Below are 27,002 nucleotides of genomic sequence, written 5' to 3'. Positions count from 1 at the left end.
GGGAAGGCTGGGCCCCCTTGGGGAGAATCCACCACAAACCCACGCCCCCAGGAAACCCCCCAACTCGGGAGCCCTGGACGTTCCACGGAGCATCCAAGACCTCCAGCCTGGCTGGGGCCCTGTCTGCCCAGCACAGAGCTGCGGTCCCCGTGGCCCATCACCCACCTGCAACTACAGCAGGGGTCAGCGAACTTGGGGAAAGACCAGAGAGCAAATATTACAGGTTTTGCAGGCCTGCTGCAGCACCGCAGGGCTGCCGCTGTAATGCCGGAGCGGCCGCAGATAACGTATGGGCAAACGGGCGCGGCTGGGCTCCAATAAATCTCCAGTGACAAAAAGAGACAGTGGAAAAGCAGACAGACGGAGGGCTGGACGGGGCCGCGGTGTGCTGTGCTCACCCCTCCACCAGACCAGACCTTCCTTAAACACAGAGAACGTCTCTCCCAGCGCGCCTTCTGAGGCGCAGCGCTTGACACAGTGCCTGGAACACAACAGGTTCTCCAAGAATGAAAGGAAGGAAAGAGGGAAGGGTGGGGGGGAGAGAGAGAGAAAGGGAGGAAGGCAGGGAAGGAGGAAGAAAGAGAGAAAGGCAGGAAGGCAGGGAGGGAGGGATGAAGGGAGAAAAATGAGCCCGTCTTAAAGGAGTATCTGCTGAACACCTTCCTATTCCTACAAAGAATCCATAAGACTTACTCTGACTCTGGGATGCTCACATCTGACTATTTAAAGCCTCCCAAGGTCCTTTTCTCAGACTGCCCATGCGATTCTCCAGGCAAGAATACTGGACTGGGTTGCCATTTCCTTCTCCAGTCCATAAAGAAGGCTGAGCGCCTAAAAAATCGACGCTCTCTAACTGTGGTGCTCAAGAAGACTCTTGAGAGTCCCGTGGACTGCAAGGAGATCCAGCCAGTCCATCCTACAGGAGATCAACGCTGAATATTCACTGGAAGGACGGATGCTGATGCTGAAGCTCCAATACTCTGCCCACCTGATGCAAAGAGCCGACTCATCGGAAAAGACCCTGGCGCTGGGAAAGATTGAGGGCAGGAGGAGAAGGGGATGACAGAGGGTAAGATGGGTGAATGGCATCAGTGATTCAATGGACATGAATGTGAGCAAGCTCCAGAGGATAGTGGAAGACAGAGGAGCCTGGTGGGCTATACTCCCTGGGATTGCAAAGAGTCAGACACGACTTAGTGACTCAACCACAATAACATCAAAGGTCCCTTTTAATCTCCTGCTGGTCACTTACACTCCCACCCTCTCGCTCATGGGAACAGGGAAGGATGCCCCCAAACACAGCGGAACAGGTATCCCCAAGCCCCGGCCCAGTCGACCAAGTCAGCCCAGGAGGGCAAGAAAAGGCAGAGGGAGAGAGCAGGAAGCAGGGGTTTCCGGGCCGTGAGAGTGGAGGCCGCCCAAGGGCGCAGGTGGGGAAGGAGAGAGGATGTGCTGAGAGAGGGCAGGAGGGTAACATTGTCCGGGGAGGGGGGCGCAGGGCAGGATCAAGGCCTCCCTCTCCCATATGCTCAAGCACTTGGGCTCTTCCACCGACATAATGCTGTGCACGTCCATCACCGCAGAGAGAAGGTAATATGTACCATTTCCTCCTCCGCACGGTTTATAACCACACTGGAAATCTGAAGCATGAAATTGAAAAGAAAAAATACAAGAATAACAGTCTGTCTCCGCCCTGGGCACTTTTCTCCCTTTTTTCCTTCCTTTCCTTCTCGCCTCGCCATCCCCCTCCCCTCCCCAGGGGGGAGTCAGGATGTTGGGGGAGGAAGGGGCCCATTGTGCTGGCACAGGATGACAGACAGCTGGGGGACGAGCTGTCACCGCGGCACCCTCACGTCACTCCCACTACTGCCACGCGGGGCCCAGGAGCGCCAGAAGTCAGCCTGGCCCCCTGTGCTTCCTTCAGGGTCTTCTGCCTGGGCTCAGCCTGGTCTGAGGACACCTGGCTGAGGCACAGAAGTTTCCTCCCAGAAACAGATGGCCTTCCCACAGATGCGGGAAGTGACAGGTGGCCCTGAGCGACACTGCCCACTGTCCCGAGCACGGGCCTGGCTGCGGCAGGGCCGGTGCCCACACCCTCTTCCTGCTCCAGGCCGCACTCTCCAGCTCACAAGAGACCCCTGGGGGAGGGGGCTCCAAGTCCCACCGAGCCCACCCGGGAACGTGCCATCACTACGCTGAGCACCCACCTAAAGGGCAGCCTCAGCCCCAGAATGGGCTTCCCAGCTAACTCAGTAGTAAAGACTCTCTCTCACCTGCCAATCAAGAGACGCAGGTTCGAGCCCTGGGTCGGGAAGATCCCCTGGGGAAGGAAATGGCAGCCCCCTCCAGCATTCTTGCCCGGAGAATCCCATGGACAGACGAGCCCGGCGGGCTGCAGTGCAGGGGGTCGCAACGAGTTGGACACGACTGAAGTGACGAAACAGCACCAAGAGCCCTAGAACAGACCAGCATCACCTCCCGGGCCACTGCCTCCCGGTGCAGAAGAAAAGCTGCAGACATAGGACGGAGGAGGCCCTAAAGGCCTGGCTCCCCACATCTTGAAAATTCAGATTTAAGAGAGGAGATCCAGGGACTTTCCTGGCAATCCAGAGGTTACGACGTCACCTTCCAAATTCGGGAAGTACGGGGTCCACCCCTGGAGCTAGGATCCCACATGCTTCAGGGCCAAAAACTGAAACATAAGGCAGGAGCAATACTGCAACAAACTCAATAAAGACTTTAAAATTGGTCTACAAGGAGAAAAAAAAAATGTAAGAAAAAAACAAAAACAAGAGAGGAGACTCACATGAGACAACTGCCATGAAACTTCCAAGGTGGCCTGCCTGGTCCAAGTGATGCTGGGGATGGGACCTGCTCCAGGTCCACGCGGCTTCAGCATCCCCAGGGGATCACCTGGTGGCCTTCATCTCACTCAGCCTCATAAAGAGGAAAGCGATGGCTCGGGGAAACAGAGCCATGATTTTTGCAGGAGTCTCATCAGAGCCCATGGCAGTGCTCATACTGTCTGTTGGGGGTCCAGCCCACTTTAGTGTGACCGAGAGACCTCACACTGAAAAATCCCCATGAGCGCATGCCAGGCTTCCCTGCGTCTCAGACAATACGAAGGGGAAAACCTAACAGCAACTGTCTGTGTGTGTGTCCCGTCACTCAGTCGTGTCCGACTCTCTGCGACCCCATGGACCGCAGCACGCCAGGCTTCCCTGTCCCTCACTATCTCCCGGAGTTTGCTCAGATTCAATTAGTAACAGCAATTATGAGTTCGTAATCTAGGATCCGTAGAGCCCAGAGTATAAAAGCCAGGCCTGGGCTTCCCTGGCGGCTCCATGATAAAGAGTCCACCTGCCAACGCAGGAGACCCGGGTTCGATCCCTGATCCGGGAGGATCCCAAATGCCGCGGAGCAACAAAGCCCATGGGCCACAACTGTCAAGCCTGTGCCCCAGAGCCCAGGAGCCGCAGCGACCGGGCCCACAGGCCACAACAGCTGGTTCCCTCGCAGCCTAGATCCCGTGTCCCCAACAAGAGAAGCCACCCCGTGCTGCAAATAGAAAGGAGCCCCTACGCGCTGCAACTAGAGAAGCACAATGTAGACCCAGTGCGGCCAAAAATAAATTAAAAAGTCAGTAAAATTATTTTGAAAATAAATAAAAAGCTAGGCTTTCTGAAGACCCAATTCAGTGGCTACTCCCCACGCCCTGGCCCTTCTCACTCAACTAGGAGAAACCTTCCTGGTGGATCTGGCTGAAATCTCCTCCCTGAATCCCTCATATGAGGATTTAAACCCATTTCTTCCCATGCATTTCTCCAAGGAGAAGGAGAATAGCTGGTCACCATCATCCCTCCAGACTTCGAGGCCTTCACCGGAGTGCATCATTAGCTTCCAACAGTGCGACGGTTATTTGCAGAATACGCCACTCACCACTTGCAGCACAAAAGCCGACTCAGCCAAAATCTCCCTGAGAAAAATCACATCTTTCATAAGGACCCAGCTCCCTGTGCGATTAAATAATGGATATTAAATTGCCTTTTCATGCCAGCAGTGAGCTGTTTGATTGGTGGCCTTTCTCTTCTGCAGTTTCATGGTCATTTTTATTCTGCACAAGTACTTCTTTTCTTGAGAGAAAATACACACTGATGTAGAGGATCCTGGTTAGTTTAAATCTCACAAATAACAGCCATCAGGGCCAGAGCGAAGAAAATGAAAACGGTGACCCTCGATGTTTTCTCACTTGGATGAAAGGTTATTCGATTGCAAGTTTAAATTTACCATTAAATAGGTGAGTAGGGAAATAGGTGGACCAGAAATGGACTGAAACACTTTGTAATTGCTTTACAACAAAAAGAAACACTCTAACTTCCGTGGAAACTCACCCCTTCAGACATGCAGATCCAGGAAGTTCTTAAGGAAACGTCCCTTCCAACACCCCCAGGCCCCAGCAGATTCAGCTGAGGTCCAGGACGACTGAGGAGCCTCCCCAAGGTCACAGAGCTCGATGAGGACAGCCCCCGACTTCTCATCTGGGTTTCGTCCTAGCTCCGTGCCATCTAGCATTTTTTAATTCTGGATAAGTAATTTATTCTCTATGGTTCTGTTTCCAGAGGCGGCTGGACCGGACATCATCTAGGAGGCACTGAGCTTTAACTGTTGGGACTCAATAGTCAGAGTGTGGGTTCGAATCCCAGCTCTGCTCCCTGAAGACATGGAAGCAACCTGAAGGTCCAAAAACAGATGAACGGATAAAGAAGATGTGTTACAGATATACAGTGGAATACTGCTGAGTCACAGAAGAGACAGAAGTCATGCTGCTGGCAGCAACATGGAAGCAGCTGGAGACGACCACACTCAGTGAGGTAAGTCAGAAAGATAAAGGCCACACAGTATCAGCTAAACACAAATGAGCTTATCTGCCAAACAGGAACAGACTCACAGACACCGGGAACAGGACTCAAGGGGATGGGGAGGGGCAGGGGCGGAGAGGGAGTGTGGGAAGGAGAGATGGGAACTATTATGCACAGAACGGATAAGTGGCAGGGTCCTCCTGCATAGCACCAGGAAATACATTCAATATCCTGTGAATAAACCATAACGGAAAAGAATATGAAAAAGAATGTACATGTGCATAACTAAATCACTTTTCTGTAGAGCAGAAATTAACACAACACTGGAAGTCAACTATACAGTTCTTAAAGTAACAATGAAAAAATGAAATGCTTTCATCTCAAATTTAAAAAGTCACTAAAGATGTAAATTCTGGCATGTAAATATCAATGTGCTTATATAAAACTATTTCATCAGTCGTTTAAATGGACCCACTAGCATCTAAAAAGCATAGGAGGGAATTCCCTGGCTGTCCAATGGTTAGGACACGGTGCTTTCACTGCTGAGGGCCACATTAAATCCCCATTTGGGGAACTAAGATCCCAAAAGCCATGAAGCCAAAAAAAAAATGTCATTAACTAAATAAATAAAAATAAACAGCATAGGGATTTGATTCTCCCCGTTATCCACTTAAAAATGTACACAAACTAAGTTGTGTGTTTATGTCTTATGTACTTTTCTGTTCCAGGGTTATATTCTACATACAAAAACACAAGAGCCAGCTCTTCTTCAAAAGTCAAAAAATGTACACCATTCCTTCTTCTCCTTGATTTATATATCAATTCTGTTTCCCCACCTAATTTTATTCTAGAGCAACTTATATTTCTTCCTAGAAAGTCGATTATTGGTTTCTTTCTCATACTGGTTTGCAATAAAACATCTATGCACATTTCAATTTAATTTTTTTTTAAATTTCCTGTGAGCCTAGAGTTCTAACTGCTTAAATAACAATTTCCTGGATTGAATGACTATTAAAACTATTAGTGGTTGAGAACAGATTCATAACAGCAAAAATTTAATATACCATTTCATAATTATTAGATACTCAAGTCTAATTATATTTATTCTTGGAAATACTTATTTTCAAGGATGAGGCCTTTTTCTAATTTTTTCAGTTTTCATTCATATATCTGTGAATAAACATTAAGTGGTTACTGCTAGAATAAAACAGGGTTAAGCATCAATTTTATTTCCAGTTCTCTATGAGTTTTTTTTTTCTTACAGTAAACAAAGAAAATGTATTCATGTAAAGAAGACAGAAAAACAAATATTTCATTCTAATACTGTCATTTTGGGTTTGTTTTTTTTTTTAATCTACCTAGTTGGTTATTCTGGGTCTCAGGTGTGGCATGTGGCATCTTCAGTGATAGCATCTGGGATCTAGTTCCCTGGATGGGGATTGAACCGGGCTCCCTGCACTGGGAGCAGAGGCTTCGCCACTAGACCACCAGGGAATTTTGTTCTTTGAACTCTATCTAAGAAGGCCCAAAATCCCAGAGCAGTTCAGTTCAATTCAGTTCATTCACTCAGTTGTGTCCAACTCTTTGCGACCCCATGGACTGCAGCACGCCAGGCCTCCCTGTCCATCACCAGCTCCCAGAGTTTACCCAAACTCATGCCCATTGAATCGGTGATGCCATCCAACCATCTCATCCTCTGTCGTCCCCTTCTCCTCCGGCCCTCAGTCTTTCCCAGCATCAGGGTCTTTTCCAATGAGTCAGTTCTTCGCATCAGGTGACCAAAGTACTGGTGTTTCAGCTTCAGCATCAGTCCTTCCAGCGCAGTCCACCAGGGAAATTTACATTAAAGGATTTCTTTCTCCCTTTCTTTTGGCCACACCAGGTGGCTTTCAGGATGTTATTTCCCTGAAAGGACAGTATCTGAATTGCTAAAGGATTTGCGTCCAGTGATCAGTGATTCAAGTCCTTCATCATCTCCACCCCAGCATCCACATGCCAAGGGGCCCTCCATCCGTGCGTGGAGATGCTGCTACTCAGAGGCACGGGACCAAGGCAAGACAGCATCTTCCTTCGATAACGCAGGAGAGGGCAGCTGTGTCGGGGAAGGTGGGAAGGCACAATCTGCCTTGGGAGATTCTCGGGCAGAGCAGTTTGGCGAAAGGGAACAAAACTGGAAGCTGAGGACATGGACACTGATTTTTGCGACCACTCTCCGTGCCCCATGGAACACCTAGAATGCTCCCACAGACTCTGATCTCAGAGATGCTGGCTTACAGGACTTATGGGAGGCCCTCCCTCAGGCCAGGTTTTGCAGATCACAGGACTACAAAAACAGGACCAAGGAACCAAATCTGACTCAACGGAAAGGGAAAAGCACGTATTAATGTGCCTGATGACACTGCAAAATGAACTCGCCAGGTCGGTAGGTGCCCAACATGCTACTGGAGAAGAGTGGGGAAGTAACTCCAGAAAGAAGGAACAGACGGAGCCAAAGCAAAAACAACGCCCAGGTGTGGATGTGACTGGTGACGGAAGTCAAGTCTGACGCTGTAAAAAGTAACATTGCATAGGAACCTGAAATGTCAGGCCCATGAATCAAGGCACACTGGAAGTGGTCAAGCAGGAGATGGCAAGAGTGAACACTGGCATTTTAGGAATCAGTGAACTAAGATGGACTGGAATGGGTGAATTTAATTCAGACGACCATAGTGTCTATTACTGTTGGCAAGAATCCCTTAGAAGAAATGGAGTAGCCATCATAGTCAACAAGAGAGTCTGAAATGCAGTTCTTGGGTACAATCTCAAAAATGACAGAATGATCTCTGGTCATTTCCAAGGCAAACCATTCAATATCACGGTAATCCAAGTCTATGCCCCAACCAGTAATGCTGAAGAAGCTGAAGATGGATGGTGCTATGAAGACCTACAAGACCTTCCAGAACTAACACCCAAAAAGATATCCTTTTCATTACAGGGGACTGGAATGCAAAAGTAGGAAGTCAAGAAATACCTGGAATAACAGGCAAATTTGGGCCTGGAGCACAGAATGAAGCAGGGCAAAGGCTAGGAGAGTTCTGCCAAGAGAACACACTGGTCATAGCAAACATCCTCTTCCAACAACACAAGAGAAGACTCTATGCATGGACATCACCAGATGGTCAATGCTGAAATCAGATTATATTCTTTGCAGCCAAAGATGGAGAAGCTCTATACAGTCAGCAAAAAATAAGACCTATACAGTCAGCAAAAACAAGACCAGGAGATGATTGTGGCTCAGATCATGAACTACTTATTCCAAACTCCAGACTTAAATTGAGAAAAGTATGGAAAACCACTAGACCATTCAGGTATGACCCAAATCAAATCCCTTATGATTATACGCTGGAAGTGACAAATAGATTCAAGGGATTAGATGTGATAGACAGAGTGCCTGAAAAACTATGGAGAGAGGTTCATGACATTGTACAGGAGGCAGTGATCAAAGCCATCCCCAAGAAAAAGAAAAGAAAAATGCAAAATGGCTGTCTGAGGAGGCCTTACAAATAGCTGAGGAAAGAAGATAAGCTAAAGGCAAAGGAGAAAAGGAAAGATATGCCCACTTGAATGCAGAGTTCCAAAGAATAGCAAGCTAAGAAAGCCTTCCTCCATGATCAGTGCAAAGAAATAGAGGAAAACAACAGAATGGGAAAGACTAGAGGTCTCTTCAAGAAAATTAGAGATACCTAGGGAACATTTCATGCAAAGATGGGTTCAATAAAGGACAGAAATGGTATGGACCTAACAGAAGCAGAAGATGTTAAGAAGAGATGGCAAGAATACACAGAAGAACTATACAAAAAATATCTTCATGACAGATAATCATGATGGTGTGATCACTCACTTAGAGCCAGACATCCTGGATTGCAAAGTCAAGTGGGCCTTAGGAGGCATCACTACGAACAAAGCTAGTGAAGGTGATGGAATTCCAGTTGAACTATTTCAGATCTTAAAAGGTGATGCTGTGAAAGTGCTGCACTCAATATGCCAGCAAATTTGGAAAATTCAGCAGTGGCCACAGGACTGGAAAAGGTCAGTTTTCATTCTAATCCCAAAGAAAGGCAATCCCAAAGAATGTTCAAACTATCGCACAATTGCATTCATCTCACACACTAACAAAGTAATGCTCAAAATTCTTCAAGCTAGGCTTCAGCAATACAGGAACTGAGAACTTCCACATGTTCAAGCTGGATTTAGAAAAGGCAGAGGAACCAGAGATCAAATTGCCAACATCCTCTGGATCATCGAAAAAACAACAGAATTCCAGAAATACATCTACTCTGCTTTATTGATTACGACAAAGCCTTTGACTGTATGGATCACAACAAATTGTGGAAAATTCTTCAAGAGATGGGAATACCAGACCACCTGACCTGCCTCCTGAGAAATCTGTATGCAGGTCAGGAAGCAACAGTTAGAACTGGACATGGAACAACAGACTGGTTCCAAATAGGGAAAGGAATTCGTCAAGGCTGTATATTGTCACCCTGCTTATTTAAGTTAGATGAAAAGTTCATCTTATGAAATGCCAGGTTGGATGAAGCACAAGCTGGAATCAAGATTTCTGGGAGAAATATCAGTAACCTCAGATATGCAGATGACACCACCCTTGTGGCAGAAAGTGAAGAGGAACTAAAGAGCATCTTGAAACTGAAAGAGGAGAGTGAAAAAGTTGGCTTAAAACTCAACATTCAAACAATTAAGATCATGGCATCTGGTCCCATCACTTCATGGCAAATAGATGGGGAAACAATGGAAACTGTGACAGACTTTATTTTGGGGGGCTCCAAAATCACTGCAGATGGTGACTGCAGGCATGAAATTAAAAGATGCTTGCTCCTTGGAAGAAAAGCTATGACCAACCTAGAAAGCATATTAAAAAGTGGAGGCATTACTTTTCCAGAAAGGTCCATCTAGTCAGAGCTATGGATTTTCCAGTGGTCATGTATGGATGTGAGAGTTGGACCATAAAGAAAGCTGAGCACTGAAGAATTGATGCTTTTGAACTATGGTGTTGGAGAAGACTCTTGAGAGCCCTTTGGACTGCAAGGAGATTCAACCAGTCCATCTTAAAGGAAATCAGTCCTGAATATTAATTGAAAGGACTGATGCTGAAGCTGAAACTGCAATACTTTGGCCACCTGATGCGAAGGACTCACTCACTGGAAAAGACTCTGATGCTGGGAAAGACTGAAGGCAGGAGGAGAAGGGGACGACAGAAGGATGAGATGGTTGGATGGCATCACTGAGTCGATGGACATGAGTTTGAGCTGGACTTTGAGCGGGAGTTGGTGATGGACAAGGAGGCATGGCGTGCTGCAGTCCATGGGGTCGCAAAGAGTCAGACACGACTGAGTGGCTGAACAGAACTGAACGTGCCTGATGAGATAGGAATATACAGCGCCGCTAGGAGGTATTCATGCCTGGAAAATGGAATCTGCACTAAGTGAGCCTCTGGGTCTGCCTCCTAGTTTACGGGAGACCTAGGGGACAGAGGAACAAGTTCAACAGCACCATAAGGAAGCAACCCACCAAGGTCAGAACGTGGGACATTCTACAGACCAAGAGTCCAGCTTCTCTAACAAATTACTAGGGGTGGGGGTGTAAATGATGGGGTAGGGAAGAGTAGTGCTAAAGAATAAAAGAGACTGAAAATACTCAATACAAATTCAAGGCTGCTCCCTGGTGGTCCAGTGGTTAGGACTTGATGCTTTCACTGCCAAGGCCCAGGTTTGATACCTGGTCAGGGAACTAAGGCCCAGTAAGCCTTGAGGCACGCTCCAGAAAAAGGAAACAAATTCAATATGAAGATCTTGTTTGGATCATGATTCTAACAAAACAATTTTAGGAGACACCTTTGAAAAACACAGAGGAAGTCTGAATGTGAAGTCAAATACTAGAGACTAATAAGGAAATATTAATTTTGGTAGGTGTGATAATACCATGCTGATTATGTTTTTTTTTAATCATTCAGTTAGAGTTGTGTATTGAATTTACAAGTAAAATTATATGATGTCTGAGATTTGCTTTTATAAAACATTCTCTCTCCCAAGTATACTGGATGGCGGGAGATGGTGGGGCAGGGGGATATGTTAAATGAGTTTAGCAAAATGTCACTAATGATTGAAGCGGAGCTGTGGTACCTGGGGTACGTCATGGGATTCTCTCCACTTTTTTACATGCTTGAAAATACCCATAATATAAGATTTTATGGGGGATGAGGAGGAAGGAAAGAGCATATTTGATTAGCGCCAACAGAGCTCTGTGCTAAGCCCTCCCTAAATATATATACCTCACTTGAATACTTATTTACAAGTCCTGAGACAGCTGCCAACAAGCCTCTTTCTCAGTCTAAGGAGAGGCAGGGGCACTCCCTTCGCTGGATGCAAACAGGGTCAGCGATCAGAGGGAGCCACTGGCAACTGGAGATCACAAAGGGGGAACGTGGCCACAGGAGGGAGGCTGGAAATACCCCTTGGCAGAGAAACAACAGAGGAAACATGCTCCACTCAGATCCCTCCCACCATGCGCTGACTTACCCCTGCAGCAAAGCCAAGGCTTCCATCTAAGATCCGCCTCTGAAAATGAAAACAAGATGTTTCAGTTTCTAAGAAACGTTTCATGGGATAGGAGGCAATCATAAGCCTAAGAAAGGCACATGAATAAAGACAAGCCCAAGCCGGAGCTTGCAAATCTATCTGGAACCCTGGACCCGAGTGTTTACAAAATGAGCCAAGAGTCAGGGGAAAAAAAATTTTTTTTAAACCTTCCACCCATTCCACAACCAATCAGAGCCTTCATTCAGCATGACCCTCGGCTTGCGCTGGTCCGTGTGTTTTACGTCTTTCTCAGCGCTCCCTGTGAACTACGGCCATAAACCTTGAGTAAGGAGCTGGTATAAAGTTGGAAATTGACAAGTACTCACAACGAGCACGTGGACCAACCAAAATCCTCCCACGCTGCAGGTGGGCGTACAAGCTGGTCCAGCCACTTTGAAAAGTGAACCTTCATCAGCATGCCCTGCGACCCAGCAGTGAGGGCCATGTGTAATTACCAACAGAAACACGTACTCGGATTCAGCAGACTTGTGGCAAAAATGCTTTTTATGGCACTACTTGCGAAAGCCGAGACTCAAAACTACCCAGAAGCCCACCAACAGCAAAATGGAGAGGTCACGAGCACGTACACACACAAACACCATGCAGAAATGGAACGCACATACATACTGACTGGAGCTCACGATCAGGCATAGGCATTCAGTAAATGGGAAAGCAGTGAACGGGAAAGTCGCTCAGTCATGTCCAACTCTTTGTGACCCCATGGACTGTAGTCCATGGGATTCTCCAGGTCAGAATACTGCAATGGGTAGCCTTTCCCTTCTCCAGGGGATCTTCCCAACCCAGGGATCGAACCCAGGTCTACCGCATGCAGATTCTTTACCAGCTGAGCCACAAGGGAAGCCCAAGAATACTGGAATCCATTGCCTATCCTGTCTCCAGCAGCTCTTCCCAACCCAGGAATCCAACCAGGGTCTTCAGCATTGCAGGCGGATTCTTTACCAGCTGAGCAATAAATAGGGTGAAATCAGCCAGACACAGAAGAGCATACACTACACAATACCCTCAACGAAACAGAGAAAACGAGACTCCCCTGTTGAGACCAGGAGAGGGGCTGCCCCTGGCGTGGAGTAGGCGGCTGGGGTGAAAGGGGCCCTGGAAGGGCTGCTGCAGGGGAGCTCAGGGGTGCAGTCGCTCAGTCGTGTCCGACTCTGTGTGACCCCAACGGACGGCAGCACGCCAGGCCTCCCTGTCCATCACCAACTCCTGGAGTCCACCCAAACTCATCTCCATTGAGTCGGGGATGCCATCCAACCATCTCATCCTCTGTCGTCCCCTTCTTCTCCTGCCCCCAATCCCTCCCGCATCAGGATCTTTTCAAATGAGTCAGCTCTTCGCATGAGGTGGCCAAAGTATTGCAGTTTCAGCCTCAGCATCAGTCCTTCCAATGAACACCCAGGACTGATCTCCTTCAGGATGGACTGGTTGGATCTCCTTGCAGTCCAGGGGACTGTCAAGAATCTTCTCCAACACCACAGTTCAAAAGCTTCGATTCTTCAGTGCTCAGCTTTCTTTATAGTCCAACTCTCACATCCATACATGACTACTGGAAAAACCATAGCCTTGACTAGACGGACCTTTGTTGGCAAAGTAATGTCTCCGCTTTTTAATATGCTCTCTAGGTTGATCATAGCTTTTCTTCCAAGGAGCCAGCATCTTTTAATTTCATGCCTACAGTCACTATCTGCAGTGATTTTGGAGCCCCCCAAAATAAAGTCTGTCACAGTTTCCACTGTCTCCCCATCAATTTGCCATGAAGTGATTGGACCAGATGCCATGATCTTAATTGTTTGAATGTTGAGTTTTAAGCCAACTTTTTCACTCTCCTCTTTCAATTTCATTAAACGGCTCTTTACTGCCTCTTCACTTTCTGCCACAAGGGTGGTGTCATCTTCATATCTGAGGTTACTAATATTTCTCCCAGAAATCTTGATTCTAGCTAGTGCTTCATCCAACCTCACGTTTCTCATGGTGTACTCTACATATAAGTTAAATAAACAGGGTGACAATATATAGCCTTGACGAACTCCTTTCCCTATTTGGAACCAGTCTGTTGTTCCATGTCCAGTTCTAACTGTTGCTTCCTGACCTGCATACAGATTTCTCAGGAGGCAGGTCAGGTGGTCTGGTATTCCCATCTCTTGAAGAATTTTCCACAGTTTATTGTGATTCACACAGTCAAATGCTTTGCCATAGTCAATAAAGCAGAAATAGATGTTTTTCTGGAACTCTCTTGCTTTTTCGATGATCCAGCAAATGTTGGCAATTTGATCTCTGGTTCCTCTGCCTTTTCTAAATCCAGCTTGAACATCTGGAAGTTCATGGTTCACGTATTGCTGGAGCCTGGCTTGGAGAATTTTGAGCATGACTTCACTAGCGTGTGAGATGAGTGCAATTGTGCGGTAGTTTGAGCATTCTTTGGCATTGCCTGTCAAGGGTTGGGGGGATCCTATTCTAGTACTTGATCTGGGCGCTATTTCCACAGACACTGGTGAAAAGTCAGCAAGCTGTACACTTAGACAATGTGCATTTTCCTTTGTTTATTTATCTATTTTTGGGTGTGCTGGGCCTTCGTTGTTGCACGTGAGTGCTCTCTAGCTGTGACAAGCGAGGGCTGCTCTCTGCTGTGGTCGCCGCTTCTCACCGCAGCAGCTTCTCTCGTGGCTCGAGGGCTCCAGAGCTCGGGCTCAGCAGTTGGGGTGCAGGGGCTTAGGTGCTCTTCCCGCACCGGGGATCGAACCCGTGTCCCCTGCACTGGCAGGTGGATTCTTAACCACTGGACCACCAGGGAAGTCCATAAAATGTGCATTTTTCTGCATGCATTGTATTTTTCAATAAAAAGCTTTTCTTTTTAAGGAGGGACCTAAGTTATACAATCTCTAGCCACATGGACACACTTGTTATTGTTCAGTCATAAACTAATTGTCCAGCTGTCGGGGACTGGCTAAATAAACTGCAGTGCATTTTTACGGTGGGATGTTCTGCAGCTATCTAAGTAACTAATCAAAATAATCAAAAAACCATTTAGGCTTAGGAAGGGGTGCCTATGACACCCGGTGAAAAATGCTCATTATAAAACTTCATAATTTGATCCTCATTATGTAAAGAAAACAGATATATCTGTATTTGTATACTCAAATAAGCCAAATAAATTTGAACAAATATTTCAGTTTTCCTTTCACAAAAGTGGGGTCGAGAACATTTTTTATTCTTTCTTTTGGCTTCTCCACATTTTTTGAGTTCCCTGCAATTACAGTATTTTTTTTTTTCAATCAAGAAAATGAATTTGGGTGACTTTCCTGGTGGTCCAGTGGCTAGGACTCTGTGCTCCCAAGGCAGGGGGCCTGGGTTCGACCCCTGGTCATGGAACTAGATCCCACATGCCTCAACTAAGACACAGTGCTGCCAAATAAACAAATACTTTTTAAAAAAAGAAAATGAATTTCTAATGAAGTTGAGCCACTGTTGATAGCAGCGGAGGGTAGATAGCTGTGTGTCCATCATCCTCAGGGACCCTCACTGAAGCCCCTATATCAGCTGGGTGAAAACTGGGGTTCGCCGGGGCAGGAGAAGAGCTTGCCTCTGGGCACTCCGGTCCACAGCTGGCTTTATCCCCTCATGTCTGGCCCTTCCCACCTCTCCGGCACAGCTCCTGTGCAGAGAAGGCTCACCTAGCCCACCTGAGCCTGCTCCCTCTAGAAGGTCCTGCTTTCCAGGCCTGTCCTTGGCTGGCTCCTGGGAAGCTGGCCCTGGCACTGCTCCCCCATCCCTGACCGATACGGGCGGGTCCCTGTGCCCACTTCACAAACCACGTGGTTTGAGCGGGACACCTGCTTTCCTTCTGAGGGCCTGGGATTTGGGTTGGTGTCTCAGATGTCTCTGTGGCCAGCCCCCAGTAAAGGCCTTGAGGACCGAGCCTGTGCTGGGCGTCCCTAGGCAGACACATTGTTCCCGCGCTGTCACTGCTGGGGAAGGAGCACGCTCTGTGCCCCCTCGTAGGAGGAAGGGGGTGTCAGACCCCAAACCTGTGCACAGATCTCCCCAGACCCTGTCTCTCGCTGAAGCTGTTGTGTCCTTTCGCTGTCATAGACCTTAGTGACGAGAACGTGGCTCAGCCATGTGCCGAGTCCCACGAGCTCATCTAGTGAATCACGGCATCTGTGAGTGGTCCTGGGGGCCCCCGACGCGCCTCTGCGCAGAGAAGTGTCTCAGCCGTTCCTCCTACTGACCTGGGGTGACGCCAACGAGAGACAGATTAGGGGCTCTCAGCTCCCAGGGGAGGGGGCACCTCTGAGATGGCTTCTCCTTCTGAGCCGCCCCCACAGCACCGCCCGGGGCCACTCGGGGCCTGTAGACTTCCACTCAGGCGTCTGCGGCCAGCCGCCCAGCCAGAGCCCAGCTCTTCCGACTCAGATCTCAGCTTCTGAATGCAGCTGAAACTGGGGAAGATGGAAACGTGGGCTGCTCTACCCCGGGAGGGCTTGAGGGTGGGACACCGGAGGACCACGCTGTCGGGAGGCTGGCGGGGCGCTGGGCCGCCTGTTGACAGTAGCCTGAGGCCCGGACCAGTCTCCGCAGGCTCCCAGCCCCCTTCCTGGGACATCAGCCCTGCAGTACCGGCCCTGACACGAGGGGGCCCCGGCCGGCGGCCTCCCGGGCCTCTCGGGGGCCTGCCTCGCTCCTCCACCACGTGCCCGCTCGCCACACCTGCCCTGCCCGCGCCCCGAGCACGGTGGGCACGGGGACTCTGCCTTCATCCAGACGCTGAGGGCGACGGCCCCTGGCGTGGACTTGGGCGGCCGAGGCTGGAGAAGAGGCAGGAGCTCCAGGCCCAGGAGGCGGGCGTGGGCTGGGGAGGGGCGGGGAGGGTGTGTGGAGTGTACATGGAGGGGGGGTCTTGGAGATGTAGGGGCGCAGGGGGTGGGGCCTTTAGGGGCTGGGGGGGCGGGGGGCAGGTCTGTGTGTGTTCATCCCAAACGGGGCGAGGGAGGAGACGGAGAGCCTAGAAATGGGCTGAAGAGGACAGAGCCGTCAGCCCCGCTTTTTCCCGGGGTCTTTTCCAGCACTTGAGGTCACAGGGCGGGGGGGACACACCTCACACACACTGCCACCTGCTCCAGGCCCGAGAGAACCGAGGCGGCGGAGAGAAATCAGGCAGGGGCTCGGAAAGGCCAAAAAACTGGGCATCGGGAAGGGGGAGACAGAGGACCTGTGAGCTCTCAGCCAGGGGGCTGGAGGGGGCGAGGGAAAGAAAGGGGCAGAGTTCACGACAAAGGGCCCCCCGCGAACCCCCGAACCAAGGCGAGGCAACTCACCTGTCCGCTAGAGAAGACGAATACGAGGGCCGCCCCGGCCGCCGTCAACCCCCAGGTGAAGAAGGTCCCCAGCAGGGCCTGGGACACCGGGCTGTGGCCGTGGAGCATGCTGGATACAGCTGTGTGCAGAAGAGCAGAGGCTCAGAGCCTGTGGTCCCTCCCCGGGACGCGCACGCGCTAAGGGGCCCGCACACCCGGGGGGCCCAGCTAAGGCTGGGCGGCTTCACCCCAGCTGACCCCAGGTATCGGAAACCATCCGGGTCCAAAAGGATAGACCTGGGGACGCCCAGAGAGACACCGGGGAGTACAGGCCACAAAAGAAGGGAGGACACTGGGAAACAATTCCAAAGACCTGCAAAGAATGCGAGTTACTTAGCCTGGAGGGAGAGAGCCTGGGAGAGTCTGACCACAGCCTTCCGGCATGTTCTACCCATTTTGCCTGAGCCTGCCTATCATCCATCATCAGTCTAGTCTCCTCCGAGCACAGGTTGACCAGCTCGGATGCCCTCCTGAAGCTCTTCCACCCAAAGAAAGTGTCGGTCGCTCAGTCGTGTCCAGCTGTTTGCGACTCCATGGACTGCAGCCCGCCAGGCTCCTCTGTCCCGAGGATTTCCCAGGCAAGAACAATGGAGAGGGTAGCCATTCCCTTCTCCAGGGGATCTTTCTGACCCAGGGATCGAACCCGCGTCTCCTGTGCTGCAGGCCGATTCTTTACTGTCTGGGCCACCTGGGAAGCCCAATCAAACTTTCAACAGCTCTCGAGAGGAGTTCTCACGGCAGCTCCCGTGGCCGCCAAGGATTCCCTCCATCAGCTGACCATCAACTCACCCAACAACTCTTCAACCACGGCACCCTGCAAGGGCACTGTGTTCCAGCTCAGCCTTGTCATTCGCAGTACCTTTCACAAGCCCCAGATGGTCCTGCTCCAAGTCTCTCTTTATCCGGTTTCCTCCCAGCCTCCAGCCATCAGGCCCAGAGCATCCTCTGTTAACGCCAACTTCGATGCCATGATTCCCTGATACCCCTCCACTCCGCTCCCAGGGCACATCTTCAGTGCTTTCTTTGTGTGGGCTTGCCTCCTTCATCTTTCACATCATTCATTGTTTAAAAACAGGGATGATGCTTTTTCACATTTGATACCCCCATAAAATAGGGTTTTCTGGCACACAAAACATATGTGTTGAATTGAAAAACGCCGGCTTACCTTGAATAAGCAAAGACACAAAAACAAAACCCAAGCGGCACTTCCCCCAGTCCACTGAGCATGTGTGTGCCTGCTCAGTCGCTTCAGTCGTGTCCGACTCTTTGTGACCCCGTGGACTGTAACCCGCCAGGCTTCTCTGTCCGTGGGGTTCTCCAGGCAAGAATACTGGAGTGGGTTGCCATGCCTTTCTCCAGGGGATCTTCCGCCCCCCACTCCCTGCTCAGGGATCGAACCAATGTCTCCTGCATTTCCTGCATTGAAGGCAGATTCTCTACCCACTGAGCCACCTGGGAAGCCCCCCTCCCACTGAGCACTTTTGCTCCCAAAGCTGAAGTTACTCCACTGTCCACCATGGAAGGAAAGAGAAGTACCATTCCCTCTTGATTCTGCTCGGTGGACCGCCTCTAGACTTGCACGCGTTCTGAATTCTAGCTCTGAAATGATCGGGAGTCACCTCACCTGTGGAAAGTTACAAGGCAGAGTAACCCGCTTGCTGAAAAGCTCTGTGTGTGGTTGATACAATAAACAGCGGGGCTCAAGGCCTCATCTCAAAGGGCTCATTCAGCTCCCCCAATCCTCCAGCACTCTCAGTGGGCTCAGCCCTGCCAGGCCCTAGTGGTCTGTGGGGAGCCAGCAACCCTGAGTTTGCAGAGCAAAAGCTGTCGATTCTGCCTCTAACCCTGGAAGGAAACCCGGGCAGAGGGTAGATGCGCCCTCTTCTGCCAAGAAGGTCAGCAAACCAGCAGGATTCGGATCTATGACGCTGTAAGTCAGGATGAACACAGGTGAGCCCAGGTGCGCCCAGACTCAGCCAAGGTACCAAGAAACCTCAGCACGAAACAGATCTCTAGACTCAGCCTGGGTCCCCATAGTCTAAGTGGCGTTCAGGAGCAGGACTGCACCAAATAAAGAAAAAAACACCATTAAGAAAAAAACCCACCTCTTTACATATGGCATCTTGTTAAGGCACCCAAAAGAGAATGGTTTGTGCTTCTAAACTAAGACATTCGGATCATTACACCGATCTTTGTGGATACAAGTTTCAAACAGGATTTACAAAGGCACACAGCCAGCATCTCCTCAGTACTTATCATCCAAGACAGGTCATAACAACAACAACAAAAAAAAAAAACCTTGTTAATCTGTGTTGAATGTGCCTTTTAGCAACTACAGAAAAGAGGAAACCATTTACATTCACTACACGGCCAAAGTCAACGTGGGTTCTGTGGGCTGGCAAACAAGGGAGGCTGTGGGTGTTCCTGGGGGCTGGTGGGAGGGGAAAACAGACTTCCAAGACTCTGTTTACACCCGAGCACCCTGGGATGTAAGAAAAAGAGACACAGAGAGAAGGCCAAGGCCACCGTCCTTGCCATCCCAATAGCAGCGGGTTTACCGTTGGGGATGCCAGCCCAGTGCTCCTCGCAGAAGTTTCTTCCTTGCTGTTTTAAATCCTCACGACTCAGGGACTTCCCTGCTGGTCCAGTGGCCAAGACTCTGCACTCCCGGTGCAGGCAACCCAGCTTCAATCCCTGGTCAGGGAATTAGATCCCACACAACGCAACTAAGAGTTCTCACGCGACAACTAAACGTCCCGCACGCCGCTTCAACAAAGATTGTGGATCCCACGTGCTGCCATTAAGACCCTGGTGCAGCCAAAATAAGTAAATATTAAAAACAAAAACAAAAAACCCTCACTCCTCTAAGGGTGGTCCCAGAACCAGCAGCGCTGGGCCCCCTTAGGAGCTAAGTTAGAAGTGCAGAATCTCAGGTACCACCCCAGACTTGCTGAATCAGAGTTAATATTTCATAGGAGCTTCCCAGGTGGCTCTGTGGTAGAGAATCTGCCGTCAATGCAGGAAGACCCCCTGGAGGAGGAAATGGCAACCCACTCCGGTGTTCTTGCCTGGGAAATCCCATGGTCAGAGGAGCCTGGCGGGCTACAGTCAGTGGAGTCTCAAAGAGCCGGACACAGCTGAGCCAGGGAGCATGCACGCACACAGCATCACACAGACTTCCACGGGGGATGCACATCAGAGTGGAAAGCACGGATCCAAAACTGGAAGAACATCTACAAGACCGAGAGCTTAGAAAGTGAGCTCTCATGCCCTGCAAGGGATCAGCAGGGATACCGCCAGGCAAACCCAAGAGAGCAGAAAGTTTTCTCCAGTAGGCAGGACAGGAGTGCCTTGGGAACAGGGAAGGTCAGCCAGGGTGGCTCAAAAGCCACTTCTGCAGTGGGGCTCAGACTTCCCGGGAGCTGATATTAAATCAGACACCCGGGCCCCTCTGCGAGAGGGAAGAAGATTCTCTGCCGGCTCCAGCTTGAAAAATGCCAGCACCTCCCCACATACAACAGCACAGGGCTCCTGGCAGATAGAAGATTTCTGTCTTTTCTCTCCTTTTTAAACCTGTTACCCCACTTCCAAGAGTCAGCTTCAAGAGGCTGACGGAAAAGCTGCACAGGTGTAAGGAGCTTCCCGAGACCTGCATGCCTGCCCTGACTCCAAGACTGGAACCGAGCAAAGGGATTCGGGTTTGGGTGTCTGTGACTGTGGAAACTGGTCTCCAATACCTGGATACTCAAAGTGTGGTCCGAGGACCCGCCGACCTGGGGGTTGATGAGAAAGGCACCTCCTCAGGCCTGCCGCACCTTAACCAGATTTCCAGCCAAGTTCAAGGGGGTCCTGCTGGTCCTCAGAGCCTGGGGGAGGGGACTTGGGGCAGCTGCACTCGTAACCAGGTCTGCTTCTGGGGGTACCCCCTCCACACAGCCACTGGGAAGCGCTGAATGAAAAGGGTCTTGGGGAACCACTGCCAACAGAAGGTCGACACCCGCCAGCTCGCCCTGGAGAGAGGCTGGGGGGTGCTCCCGGCACTCCTTGCCCTCCGAGGCCACCTGCCGAGGCCACCCTGCTTCTCCTCCGACCCCCTCCTCTCCCAGGGACACCTCCTTCCAAACTGCATGTGGCTGCCCTTCCAGGCCCCGCGCTCGGCTCCCGGCGGCCCCAGACCCCGGGCCTCCAGCCCCGCCGAAGGCGAGAAGAGCCGACTCACTTCGGTGCCCTCTCAAGCCCCCTCTCCACTTCCATCAGCCCCGCAGCCGCTGCCGGTTCTCAGGCTCCACTCCCGAGTCACTTCCTGCTTTCCTCCGGGCACACGTGTCCCCGGCCACCAAGCTCCGCCCCCGCCCGCTGAAACTGGCAGATCCGGCAGGAGAATCAATTCTCTGGTTCACAGCCTCTGCGGGCTCGGGAAGACACCGGGGCGGGTAGAACTGAGCGCTGCATAACCCTCGGCAACCTTCCGGGAAGCCACAGAAACCCAAGGGAACAACATGCTGCAATGTGCCTTTATCATCATTTGTGTTGCTGCGTTTTGGCAGCGTCCTGCGTGAGCAACAGAGCAGGCGACCTGCAATCTCCCACCATCAGCGTCCTTCTCAGAGCTTCTAGTTCTGGAAGCCTGTGCAAAGGTTTTTTCTGTTTTGAACTAGTTGCTGCTGGTGCTCTGATTCTAGAGCCCTTCAACAAGAACCAGGGCTTTGCTCTCCTGGCCTTCTAGAAAAGCACCATAGGGTGGGATTGCTAGGTTAGCCAAAAATAAAGACAGGATGTCCAGTTAAACTTGAATGTTAGGTAAGCAACAAATAAGTTTTGAGAGAAGCCTGGTGTGCTGCAATCCATGGGGTCGCAAAGAGTCGGACATGACTTAGTGACTGAACACACAACACATGTCCTGTGTATTCCTTCTCTAAGCAACTCACTACTATTTGGGACATACTTCTGCTAAAAGTGTATTTCACAGCAGTTGCTTAATCGAAATTCAGGTGTAACCGGGTGTCCTGTATTGTATCTGATGACCCTACCAGAGAGTAACCAGAAACACTGTCCATAATCACAGTGGCCACAGACCAGAGGATCGGACAGAAGCAGCCCTGTCTTATCCAGAGAGGTCAGTCATGGACACGGGTGACTACACCATATCCAGGCCCTGGGCCAGGAGGGGAAGATGGCATGGTGACCATAGGCGGTCTCTGTCCTCAGGAGATTCTTAGACACACAGCAGAGCCAGAGCAGCTCTCTCAGCTCAGGCCACCATAAGCAAAATACCAGACTGGGTGGCTTAAACACTGGACACCCATCATCTTACACCTCTGGAGGCTGCAAGTCCAAGACCAGTTCAAGATCAAGGGCAGGCTCGTGCCTGGTGAGGGCTCTCTTGCTGGTGTGCAGACGGTAGCCTTCCCGCTGTGTGCTCACAGGGCCTTTTCCTGGGGCACACAGGAAGGAGGGGAGACAGACGCATCTCTCTCTCTCTTCCTCCACCCCTCCTCCTTCCCTCTCTGCTTCCCTTACAAGGTACTACAGCCTAGGCTCTGGAGTCAGGAGGAAGCCCCATACAGCGCACGGGGTTCCATGGATAAATCCCATATTCCTCTGAGTCTCCGTACCCACCTTCCCGCCCCGGGTCTGGGAATAACCAATCACCCTGTGCTCCCGACAAGCGACTGTAAAGGAACAAAGTGCCCACCACCCAGCCGGGCCCCCACCCCCCGCAGCCTGGAGGGTCATCATCCTAGAGCTCCACCCCTTCACTTATTTACATTATATTCTGTTCATTTATATTATATTATATATACTACTGGGCTTCCCTGGTGGCTCAGATGGTAAAGAATCTGCCTGCAATGTGAGAGACCCGGGTTCAATTCCCTGGGTGGGGAAGATCCCCTGGAGGGGGGCATGGCAACCCACTCCAGTATTCTTGCCTGGTGAATTCCATGGACAGAGGAGCCTGGCGGGCTACAGTCCTTGGGGTCACAAAGGGTCGGACATGACTGGGCACCTAACACCCTCGCTTATATACATATATTACATATTATATTCATACACACATACATTTTATGAGCCTTGGCCTGCTCTGCTGGGCCCCAGCGCATGGAGATCAGCCGCGCACATGTGGGGCGGCCTCGCTCAGCCACTCTGGTCTGTCCCTTCTTTCCCTTTTCTGAAGTCTGACTACTGACGTGTCAGGAGGACTAAGATAAGCCCCTGAGCCTGGGGCGCTGGTTCTTTCAAAGTGTGGATGGTAAACTGGATTGAACTGGCGCTGAAATGCGGAAGGGATTAAGGAAGTGAAAGTAACAGGCAGTTCAAAGACGCGCTATTAAAATATCAGGGGTTTTTTTGTTGTTGTTCTTTTAGGGGATTTTCTAAGTATACCCCCATTCATATATCCAGTATTTATCCATTTTGCCCAAAACAATAGCTCTGACTCATCATCCTGCCCCGACCACGGACTTCATCTCCCCGATGAAGGAAGAGTTAGCGTCAGTCGCTCAGTCCTGCCCGACTCTGTGACCCCGTGAACTGTAGCCCGCCAGGCTCCTCTGTCTGTGGGACTTTCCAGACAAGAATACTGGAGTGGGTTACCACTGCCTCCTCCAGGGGATCTTCCTGACCGAGGATCAAACCCTCATCTCCTGTGTCTCCTGCACTCCAGGTAAATTCTTTAACCACTGAGTCGTCAGGTCCCAGATCCCCCAAAGAACAGCCCAGGTAGTTTTTCAGAGATGGAGGTCTGGCTCAAAGGGCTCCTTGTGCCCTTGGAGTGAAACTCTAGCTGCCTCCCTCCACGTCGGAAGCCCTACGTGACCGGGGTCTGCTCACCTCTGGCCCCCCCGTACCCCTCCCTCCCTCTGCTTCGGCCGGCTGCTCCACCTTCTCCTGGAACAGTGCGCTTCTTTGCTCCCGCCTCAGGGCCTTTGCACATGCTGTTTCCTCAGGAACACCACCTGGAGCCTCCACCCGGAGCAGCTGTCTTCAGGTCTCCACCTGGCTGGATCCCTCCTGTCATTCGGGTCTCAGTTCAAGTGTCACCCCCGCAAAGAGGCCTTCTGTCAATGCCCTCTGTGATACAGCCCTTCCAAGCCCTTCTGCATCATCTCACAGCACTTCTCACTCTCTGGCATTCTTATTTATTCAGTCCCCTGAAAGGTGAGCTTCGTGACAGCAGGACCTTGTCGGCCGTCTGCATGGCTGTGTCTCCAGTGCAAAGCATGCAGTACATGTTCAGTATTTACTGAATGTTGGATAAGTTGTCCAGATACAAAAGTGTTATTCACTGGCTACATTTCACATTAAAGATCTTCCTGAGAGTTACTGATACCAAGCAGGGCCTTGTGGAGCGCTCCTGTGAATAAGGCCTTTCTGTGTCTCCCACGTTTTACAGGAATCAGCCTTCATTCAGCCTCCGTGACCTTCCCTGGGTTCCAGTGGGCAGATTCAAGCAGCTGTCAATCAGGGAAGGGAGGGGATGTGAGACCAGGGAGAACCGTTTCCCTACCAGCGGATACATACCCACAATATCTTTGAGCTGTTCTGCAGATACCGAAACCCCTCCAGGTGGGAGAAGTTAACGATTACCAGTGGTATGCTGCCCACCAGCATGCAGACCCCAGACCAGCTGGGACCTGAAGGCTGATGATGCTAACGACGCGGACTCCCACTGACCTCACCACCAACCCGTCAGAAGAATGTCCACCCGCTGACCACGTCCTCTTTGAACCATTACTGTGAAACTTCTCACTGTCTTCTCCACATGGGGACACACAGGCTTGGGGGTCTTGCCCTGTCGTGGCCCCCTTTGCCTGGCAAAGCAATGAAGCTATTCTTTGCTATTTCACCCAAGAACGCTATCTCTGAGATTCGATTCAGCACCAGTGTACAGAGAGGCTGAGATTCTGGCATCATTATGAGAAGACAGCATTGGTGTACCAGGTGACACGGGCCCGGCTGTTCTCATCATAAGTTGACAGTATCCTCCAGAGGCTCTCAGCCAAGGGCAGTTTTGCCCCCCGGGGGGACGTGAGCAGGGAGGGAACCAGCGGGCGGAGACCAGAGATGCTCCTACCCATCCATCAGCACCCAGGACAACTCCCACAACAGAGACTTATCTGACCCAGAACAGCAACACTGCCAAGGTTGAGACGCCCTAGTGCAATCCCATGAAATAAATCTTCTTAGTGCGGAGTGATGACAAAACTCACTCTTTAAAATTTAACGAGCCCTTCAAGAAGCACCGAGCCTCAGTTAAGGCACTAGTTAGCATTTGATTCACCCGAAAATGCAGGAAAGACAAGAACCAACCGACCGGCCAAACTTTACATTCCAAGATGCCGCAAAGATACACCTACAGGGACTTCCCTGGTGGTCCCCTGGTTAAGACTCTGCACTTCCAACGCAGGTTAGGAGGGCAGATTTGATCCCTGCTCAGGGAATTAAGATCCCTCATGTTCTATGGCATGGCGAAGAAAAAAAATTTTTTTTTATTTAACTGATAAAAAAGAATAATAAAATTACAACTACCATCAAACCTCCTAGGTGATCAATTCCCTCAACTCTTCTGGGTTTTGATTTTTTAAGGTTCTGATGTTAGGACACTGTGACATCACAGGGCTTCCTAAATAGAATGCCTGGGATGGTTTTGGCAATGAGTCCCTGGCAGGCGGAATAGGCCTGGTTGTTTCTGACACCTGCCCTCCGGTATGACTGATAAGCCAACAAAGAAGAGATCCCGACCCGCCTTTTATGTAAGAACCATCCAAAGGAGCCGACAGCGCCCCGATGCCGCTTTCCTGAAGCTGGCCCAGGAGAGAGCTGCCCTCAGGGCTTGATGGGGGAGCCGAGTAAGAGAGCAGGACGCCTCTCTCAGCTTTGTGCAGACGATCGATTCTGAACCTGCACCAGCTGGGCGGGAGGGAGGGTACAAAAACACGCGTTCTCTAAATGCCCATGGACAGACGGTGGACAGAGGAGATGTGGTACACACTCACGATGGACTACTACTTAGCTCTAAAAAAGACTGAAGCAATGCCATCTGCAGGAACACGGATGGACTTAGATCATCGTACTAGGTGAACTAAGTCAGACAGAGGAAGGCAGACACCTGATGTCGCCTGTATGTGGAAGGGCTTCCCTGGCGGCTCAGTGGTAAAGGTGCCAATGCAGGAGACGCGGGTTCGATCCCTGGGTCGGGAAGATCCCCTGGAGAAGGAAATGGCCACCCACTCCAGTATTCTTGCCTGGAGAATCCCATGGACAGAGGGGCCTGGTGGGCCACAGTCCATGGGGTTACAAAAGACTGAGCAACTAAACACCAACAAATATGTGGAATCTTAAAAATGGTGCAGGTGAACTCATTTACAGAACAGAAAGAGACTCACAGACACAGGAAACGAAGTTATGGTTACCAAAGAGGAAAGGGGAGGGGAGGAACAAGGAGTTTGGGTTTTACATATACACACTACTATATGTAAAATATATAACCTACAAGGGCCTACTGTATCACATAGGGGACTATACTCAATACCTTGTAATAACCTATAATGGAAAAAATATGAAAAAGAATAGATTTTTATATATGTATAACAATCACTTTGCTCTACATCTAAAACTAACAACCTTGTAAATCAACTATACTTCAATTTAAAAATAAATAAATTTTAAAACGACAATAACATTTCAAAAGAGGAAGAAAAAAGAAAAGAATAGGTTCTACGGATTTTATATAAACCTATTATTGGGAGAGAAGTTTCTGGCATCGGGAGAGAGATTTAAAACGCAAACCCGAGCCTGTTCAATTGCCAGCTTAATAAGATACAGAATTACTACATAAAAAGCACCACTGATTAAATATGAAATCAACCCTGTCTCTGAGATGATAACTGGCATAAATCCGTTTTCCATCGTTTCCACATTGACTTTGAACAACTCTCCTGGCATCTCACAAGTAACTCTATGGAACTGAGTTTTGGTTTCTTAAGGGTGAATCACTGAGCAAGTAACTTCTGCTTTGAGGCTGCTCCTTCAGGGCTGTATGGATCACAGAACAGCCTGCTGGTTCATTTGGTCACTCTGCAAAGTCTGCTGCACGCCTGCTCCGTGACAGGCAGCGCTGAGGATACACACCAGCG

At 50.2% G+C, this 27,002-nt stretch overlaps 1 protein-coding gene, 2 long non-coding RNA genes and 1 other non-coding gene across 12 annotated transcripts in view; 2 read left to right on the top strand and 2 right to left on the bottom strand.

The window, feature by feature from the left end:
• The window catches only part of SLC39A11 (solute carrier family 39 member 11), a 363,731-nt gene that overhangs the window by 256,270 nt on the left and 80,459 nt on the right, over positions 1-27,002 (bottom strand). For 3 of the 9 annotated variants that reach the window (XM_070480061.1, XM_070480057.1, XM_070480063.1), the window contains exons 1-3: positions 21,086-21,204; positions 16,828-16,946; positions 11,435-11,473 (exon numbers count right to left, since the gene is read on the bottom strand). In XM_070480061.1, coding sequence (XP_070336162.1) covers positions 11,435-11,473; positions 16,828-16,935 — 147 coding nt within the window. In that variant the 5' untranslated portion in view covers positions 16,936-16,946; positions 21,086-21,204. Of the gene's footprint in view, positions 1-2,806; positions 2,942-11,434; positions 11,474-16,827; positions 16,947-21,085; positions 21,205-25,395; positions 25,415-27,002 lie in introns of those variants that run through there. The other 6 variants (XM_070480055.1, XM_070480054.1, XM_070480056.1 and 3 more) reach the window with 5 other exon arrangements.
• LOC139039204 (uncharacterized) lies at positions 1,212-2,794 on the bottom strand. Its single transcript, XR_011492503.1, has 2 exons — positions 2,274-2,794; positions 1,212-1,640 (listed from the first exon to the last, which is right to left on the bottom strand). It is a non-coding gene; the product is annotated as an uncharacterized lncRNA (long non-coding RNA).
• Positions 4,180-6,077, top strand: LOC139039202 (uncharacterized). The gene is made up of 3 exons (XR_011492500.1): positions 4,180-4,297; positions 4,620-4,871; positions 5,588-6,077. It is a non-coding gene; the product is annotated as an uncharacterized lncRNA (long non-coding RNA).
• TRNAE-UUC (transfer RNA glutamic acid (anticodon UUC)) lies at positions 10,575-10,646 on the top strand. Its single transcript has one exon. It is a non-coding gene; the product is annotated as a tRNA-Glu (tRNA).

The sequence above is a fragment of the Odocoileus virginianus genome, chromosome 17 (genome assembly GCF_023699985.2).
Source record: "Odocoileus virginianus isolate 20LAN1187 ecotype Illinois chromosome 17, Ovbor_1.2, whole genome shotgun sequence".
Classification (NCBI taxonomy): domain Eukaryota; kingdom Metazoa; phylum Chordata; class Mammalia; order Artiodactyla; family Cervidae; genus Odocoileus; species Odocoileus virginianus.
The sequence above is the reverse complement of the archived record's forward strand: the minus strand, read 5'-3'. Positions and strand labels throughout refer to the sequence as shown.